At 70.2% G+C, this 7,136-nt stretch overlaps 1 protein-coding gene across 1 annotated transcript; it reads left to right on the forward strand.

The window, feature by feature from the left end:
• Nucleotides 1–5,679: 5,679 nt before the first annotated feature.
• RNF223 (ring finger protein 223) lies at nucleotides 5,680–6,750 on the forward strand (the record flags this gene model as incomplete). The annotated part of the gene is made up of 2 exons (XM_081087614.1): nucleotides 5,680–5,891; nucleotides 6,054–6,750. 2 exons carry the CDS (start codon nucleotides 5,680–5,682, stop codon nucleotides 6,748–6,750), a joined length of 909 nt encoding a protein of 302 aa, XP_080943740.1.
• Nucleotides 6,751–7,136: the final 386 nt, after the last annotated feature.

Here is a 7,136-nt window from a genome sequence, read left to right on the forward strand (position 1 = left end):
ACAGGCCTCTGTCCTGAGCAGGCGGAGGCCCGTCCGGCTGCTGCCGCTCGCGGGGACGGAGGGGCCGAGAGGGAGGGTGGGGGAGAGCCCTCCACAAGGACCAGGGCCCCTGCCCCAAAGCCTGCACCCCGCCGGCGGGCGAGTTCCTGCACAGCCCCCATCGGGCGTTCTGGGCGAGGGGCCTGCTCCCAGCTGCCTCAGGCCGGCAGGACGCCCAGTGCCCACCCGTTGGGGCTGCTGCTCGGAGGGCTTTTCTGTGACAGGAGCTGCTGGTGGGCAACGTGGAACCAGGGGCCAGGAGGCGTGACCAGTGGGCAGTGCCAGCTGGAGGGGCTGGTGACCAGGGGCTCTGCACAGGACACCCATGGGCCCAGGAGGTGTGACCAGTGGGCAGTGCCAGCTGGAGGGGCCGGAGCAGGGGACACTGTCAGTTTGCAGCAGGTGGCTACCCATGGAGGGCCAGGGCTTCACCCCAGAGCTGGCCCGACAGCCCTGCCCGGCCCATGTCCACTGTCACCCGGATGGCGGACACCTGCTCACCTGTGCCTGGGACACCCCGCCTGAGCTTTACGGCTTGGGGGGGGGGGTGCGGGGGACGTCGGCCGGGTCGGGAGGGCGAGGGGCGTGCACAACCAGGGGCCGCAGGGGGGCTCCCCAGGCTCTGTCCTTCGTTCTGGGGATGGTGCCCAGGAACCGCCTGCCCTGCCCCCCCAACCCCCCTCCCACCCCTGTCCCTGAGCTGTGCTCTGCCCGATGCCGGGAGGGAGGGAGGGAGCCTGGCCAGACTGAACCAGTGGTGGGTGGGGCCCAGCAGAAGTCCTTGTGGGGAAGGGAAGGTGGGCATAGCCGGGTCCTGGGGTGCCGCGTGGAGGTGGGGTCACCCCCTTGCCCCACAGCAGCCCCGAGGCTTCTCCACTTCACAGGGGCTGGGCTGGGAGACGGGTGGGGAGACCAGGGCAGGGTTCCCAGCAGCTCGGGGGCCTAGGGAGGAGGAGGAGCCCGCCCGCCCGCCTGGGGAGGGGTGGGGGCACAGATCAGGACAGAGCTCGCCCTCTGCTCCCATGTTGGCACCAGGCCAGGCTGGTAACGGGGCAAAACGAAACCACCTTGTTCAACAAGGACAGCAGGTCTGGCCAGTCAGGCCCTGGAGGCCAGGCCAGGAGGAGGGAGGCCCTCCCAGCCGGCTCATCCCCGAGTGCCCCCTCTCCATCTCTTCCCGCCCACAACCCAGGGTCACCCCAGCCCCTCCACACCCTCCCCAGCCCACCTCGCGGGTCTGCCAACTCGGAATTTGTCTCCAGCCCCAGCCCCAGCACTGGGACGCCTTTCCCCTGACCTGTGAGGTGGGGGGGGGGGGGGTGCCCTGGCCCCTTGGGCATTAGCCACACCGGCCTCTGCTGCTGGGCACCCCTGGCCCCCAGATAGCAGGGGTGGGATTGCTGGACGTGCCAGCCCATGACCCTGGGCCCCCAGGCCAGACAGCGGGGGTTGGGCACCAGAGGGGAGGTGGGGCCTGCACAGCCCCTCACCGGCCCTCGCATAGGCCACAGTGAGGGCGATTTCTGGGTCACAGCTCAGGCCAGAGCAGGCCGGGGGGCACCATGTCCACATCATGGGGGTCTGAGGGGCTGTGTCCCCCCCGACGCCCCAGGAGGTGAGATGGTTGGGGGTGCGCCCGGGAGTCACAGCTGCAGTTCATTCCTTCCCTCATCCACTCAGAACCAGGAGTCTCCCTAGAGCCAACAGAGGTCAGAGGTCAGCAGGAGCACCAACCTACAGCAGGGCTGGGAGGCGGGGCTCAGGGCACGACCCGGTGGGGCCTGAGGAGGAGGTGTGAAGGCAGAGGGCCCAGCCAGGGGCCTGGGCGTGGGCCCCGAAAGAGCCGCCGCAGCAAGACGGGGGAGGGGCGCCGGGCTGGCCCCCAGGGACGGGCCGGGCTTAGGGGGGACCTGCCGGGCGCAGGAGGGACCAGCCGGGCGCAGGGGGGACCGGCCGGGCGCAGGGGGGACCGGCCGGGCAGTCTGCCTGGCCTGCCTGTAGAGCCACCTTGGGGGCCCAGCGCCAGGGCCGGGGCGGAGGCTGGACCTGGTGCACAGCCCAGCCGCCCCTCCGGGCACTGGCCTGGGGGCAGTTTCTGCCCCAATCAGGAGGCCAGGCCTCCCACCTGGTCCCGGAAGAAGGCAGCCCCGGTGTCCGCAGCCTCCCTGTCCGTGTCCCTGGGGGCAGAGCTTCAGCAAGTCGCTGGCCCTGGGCCCGGCCCCAGCTGAGCTGCTGGCCGGTCCCCATGCGGGTCCCCATGCCGGGCAGCGCCAGGGAGCTGGGGCGGGTCAGGGGTCCGGGGGAGGGGCAGGAAGCACCGTCCTGCATCTGCTCGCCCGGCGAGGACGCGTGGGGCCAGCGTTTCCAGGCGTCCTGAGGGCTCAGGCCCCGCAGCCCAGGCCCCGACGGGACGACGGGACGACGGGACGGGTCATGAGGCCTCACACACCGGCAGCCGCGCTCCCCTCACCGACGCCCACGCAGCCGCACACGCAGGAACGCGCTGTCACTCAGCCCCCCGTCCCCACTCAGGACACACGCGGGCCTCGGGCTGACACACCGGCAGCCACAGCGCCCGGGCCTGGCCCCGCCCACAGCACATTCCTCGCCGTCCTCGCCCCTCGCCTCTGGCCACTGACTGTCCTCAGGAGCCCGATGACCTCAGAGCTGGGATGTTCCCAGGAGCCTCAGGTTCTCGGAGCAGAAGGACCGGGCACTTCCTGGAATCAGTCCCCATGGGAACCCGGGCGGCTCCCTACAGGGAGCCCCCACCTCTTGCAGAATTCCCACCCCCTCTCTGGCCCCCACCCCCTCTCTGGCCCCCCCCCTCTCAGAGCTCCCCCCTCGCCAGGCATCTCACTGGGACCCCCCCTCAGGCACCTGGTCGCGCTCGGAGGCCAGGTCTCCCTTCTCCAGGGACAGGTGCTGCCCGTCCCCCCCCCCACCCCCCCGACTCCAGTCACCCACCCTCAGCCTCCTTACGGGAGCCTCGGCACCCATCTCCCTGCCCCGTGGCTGCCCCTCCTGGGGTCCCTGCCCAGGCAGCCTGCTCTGTGCACCCACCTCCTCGGGCTGGCGGTCCTCATGCTGACCTCTGACCCCTGTGGTCTCAGCTCTCTAGTGCTTGGAGCTGGGCAGTCGGGGGTCCCAGGCCTCCCGCTGAGCGGGTGTGAGGCAGGCCCTCGGCCAGGATGGACGCCACTCCGAGCCTCCCATGCTCAGCACCCCCACCAGGTGCAAGGTCGGGTCACGTGTCCGCAGCGGGGCCCACGCCCTGAGTGCCCCAGGTGTGCACCGTTCAGAGGGGAGGGGCCACCTGCCACGACTGCAGGGCTGGGGGGCAGCGTCAGGTGTGGGGACGTCCGGGCACTGGGTGGGTGAGGGGTGCAGTCTGTGCCACTGGGTAAACCCCGGCCCCTCAGCCTGGCCCCAGGCCCCCACCGGCCCCGAGGTCTGCAGGACCCACGCTGACTGCCTGAAACCGCTCCTACCCCTGGGAAGATTTCCAGCCCCCCCGGGGGTCGAGGGCTTCCTTGGGCTCCAGGGTCCCTCACATGTGACCCAGGGTTCCCCCAGCGGTCACCCCAAACGAGTCCTGTGACCCTCCTGGTTCCTGAGGCATCCTTTCCTTTGACCCTGCTCCTTGGGGGTGCTCCCAGCCCTGACCTCTCACCCAGTCCCTGGACCCAGAGGCTGTGGGGCGGGACCAGGGGCAGCAGAATCCCAGGTCTGGAGAGCCATGCGTGTGAACATGGGGTGACACGTATGGACACACATGTCAGCGGGTCGTGTACATGAGGTGGGGGGGGCAGGAGCGAGGACTGTGGAGGGGACATCAGTGAGATCACAGGGTGTGAGGACCTGGGCTGAGGTGCAGAGTGGGGGGCTGGGAGGCCCCAGGAGCTCAGCGGCTGCTCCAGGCGCCACCCCAGACCGGCCCAGGCTGTGGAGGCCTCACTGACCTCCGCTCCACCCCACCCTCTGCTCCCGGCTCGCCAGGGAGAGGACGGGAGGCCAGCCAATCCTGAGGCCGAGGCCACGCCTCCGGCCAGCATGACCTGAGTCCATAAATACACCTGCCGGGACCCAGCCAGAGGACTCACACCTGTCTCAGCACGCACACCTGGGAGACACGCAACCCCTGCCCTCCACCTGCCAGGAACACGCAGAGGCGCACCTGCCAGCCAGGGCCACCGAGACAGCTGGCGACCAGCCCAGGAGGCACACCTGCCCGTGGAGCACAGGCTGGCCTGGCCCGGAGGAGAGCAGTGGTGGAGAGCGAGGAGTCTCGGAGCCTGGCCCCGGCCGGCCAGGAGCACCATGCCCCAGCCCCGCTGACTCCCGGCCGCCAGGTAAGGCCCGCTCAGCCGGCTCTCACCTCTCACCTGGACTGGCTCAGGGTGGGGCAGCTCCTCAGGGTGGGGCCTCAGTGCCAAGGAACCGGTTATGTGGGCACACCGGCCAGGGGAGGACAGCCAGTCCCCCAGACCTGGCCACGGCCGCGGCCTGACCCGCAGCTACCCTGCCCCAGGCAACGGTGACATCCCATGTTGGGATGTGGGGGCACTCGTGACATCACCGTGATGTCACCGCGACTCAGGCCTTCAGTCATGGGGCAGCGATGGGGAGCTTCCATGGCCTGTCATCCTGGAGTCATCCCCCGGGCTGACCAGCAAGTCAGGGTCGGGGCCGCCTCGGGGGGCCTCCTGAGCTCCACGGGGCCAGGGCCAGGGTCTTCCCAAAGGCCCTGGCCTCCTCTGCCCACCAGGTGGCTGCCGGTGGTGGAGGCCTAGGCCCAGTGGAGGGGCAGGGGCAGCGCTGGGCAGAGCCCTGGTCAGCAGGCTGGTCACCTGAGCCCGGCGAAGGAGACGGAGACAGGGTCCCCATGGGAGCAGGATGGGCCAGGAGGGGCAGCTGTGTGCCGGGCGCAGGACAGAGGCCCGTGTATCCCCCTCCCCTCTGGGCCGAGGGCTGACTCAGGCCCTTGCCACCAGCAGACAGGCTGCCCCTTCAGGTTCGGGGCACGGCTGGGACACAAACCTTCCTCAGACCACCAGCCTCCGCCCTACTCAGGCCTCTCCGTCTCCCCTAGACCCCCTGGCTCAGCCCCAGACCCCGTCCTGACCTCCCCAGCCAGGCCGGGCACCCAGCCAGGTGCCTACACTGGGATCCATGTTCAAACCCACTTCCCCTGACCCAGAGCCCAGGCCGGCTGGCGGGTGACCTGGCTGAGTCCCCCACCCTCCAAGCTGCCTTTTCGACTCATGGCCGTGATGTCTCATGGCCTGGCCCCGCCATGGGAATAGTAACTGTTGTGGCCCATTGATGGTCACCTGCACCTCTGCCAGGGGCACCGCCAGGGCAGGGCCAGCCTGAGGCGTCCCCCTGGCAGTCGGCACGACACCTGTGCACATGGCGTCCGTCCACAGACCCAACCGGCTGCTCGGGCCCAGCACTCAGACGCTGCCCAGCCTCAGCGTGAGGCGCTGGAGGGGGTAGGACAGGGTGCAGGTGGCACCCGCAGGTGGGCAGTGTCCTTCCTGGGACCTTTGGGTCAGGTGCAAAGGAGAGAGGGACAGGCAGGAAGGGGCAGCCTGAGGTCACTCACAGTCATCTCTGTTTGTCCCACAGCCCAGAGCCATGTCAGCTCGCCAGCAGGTGTGGCACACGGCCATGCCGCCCCCCAGCCTGAGCAGCCCCACGGCCCCCGTGCCCAGATCCCCCAGCTCGGTCAGCGACCCCAGATCCCCCGGCTCGGTCAGCAACCCCAGGTCCCCCGGCTCGGTCAGCAACCCCAGATCCCCCGGCTCGGTCAGCAACCCCAGATCCCCCGGCTCGGTCAGCGGCCCCAGGTCCCCCTGCTCAGTCAGTGGCCCCAGGTCCCCCTGCTCAGTCAGTGGCCCCAGGTCCCCCTGCTCAGTCAGTGGCCCCAGGTCCCCCGGCTCGGTCAGCAACCCCAGGTCCCCCAGCTCGGTCAGCAACCCCAGATCCCCCAGCTCAGTCAGTGGCCCCAGGTCCCCCGGCTCGGTCAGCGGCCTCAGGTCCCCTGGGACCCCCGGCTCGGAGAAGGTGGCCTCCCCGCTGGAGTGCTCCATCTGCTTCTCGGGCTACGACAACATCTTCAAGACGCCCAAGGAGCTGTCCTGCACCCATGTCTTCTGCTTGGAGTGCCTGGCACGGCTGGCGGCTGCCCAGCCAGCTGGCCGGCCCGGCAGTGAGGCTGTGCCCTGCCCGTTCTGCCGGCAGCCCACCACCGTGCCCGCCGACGGGGCCCCCGCACTGCGCACCAGCCGCCAGCTGCAGGCCAAGATGCCGGCGCACCTGCGGCAGGAGGAGCCCGTGTGGCTGGAGGGCACCAAGCTGTGCTGCTGCCTCCCACCCTCTGCGCCCGGCCTGGCGACGCCCGGCTTTGTGTGCGTGGACGTGGGCCTGAGCAAGCCCGCTGAGCCCGCGGTGCCCGTCCCCAGCCCCAGCCCCACCGGCCACCGCCGGGGCCGCCTCGCCCGCTGCTGGGCCCGCTGCGGGGACTGGAAGCGCCTGGCGCTCATCACGGCCCTGCTGCTGGCGCTCTTCTGCGTGGTGCTCTGGCCTGTGCAGTGCGCGCTCAGGACCGGGAGTCTGCACTGCCTGACCCGGCCGCCCACCAGTGCCGCGCCGGCCACCGTCACCTACCCAGCCACCTTCCCTCTCGGGCCCCTGGCCGATGACTAGGTTGTCCATGCTCCATGCTGGGTCCCCGCCCACAGCGGGAGTTGGGGTGCAGTGGCTGTTGGGAATCCGTCCCAGGACCCCACAAGAGCCCCAGCATCTCTGAGGACCCCACTTGGCTCACCTGACCCCACTCTGGGGCTGGGTCCTGATGGCTCCCCAAAGCCTCCAAGAATAATAGGCTCCTATGAGCCCCAGAGACCACCCCTAACTCCCAGGATGCAGTTGTGGAGACCGAGGCCCAGGCAGACCGCCTGGCAGGGCCCCCCGTATGCCCTGTGAGTCGCCCACAGGGGCAGCCCCTTGCTGAGCAGGGAGGGGTGTGCTGCCCTTACGTTCACATTTCACACCCACCCGGCTCCTTCCCCGGGCAGGGCCGGCCCCTCCCG

The sequence above is a fragment of the Myotis nattereri genome (genome assembly GCF_964212035.1).
Source record: "Myotis nattereri genome assembly, chromosome: 3".
In the NCBI taxonomy this organism is placed as follows: Eukaryota; Metazoa; Chordata; class Mammalia; order Chiroptera; family Vespertilionidae; genus Myotis; species Myotis nattereri.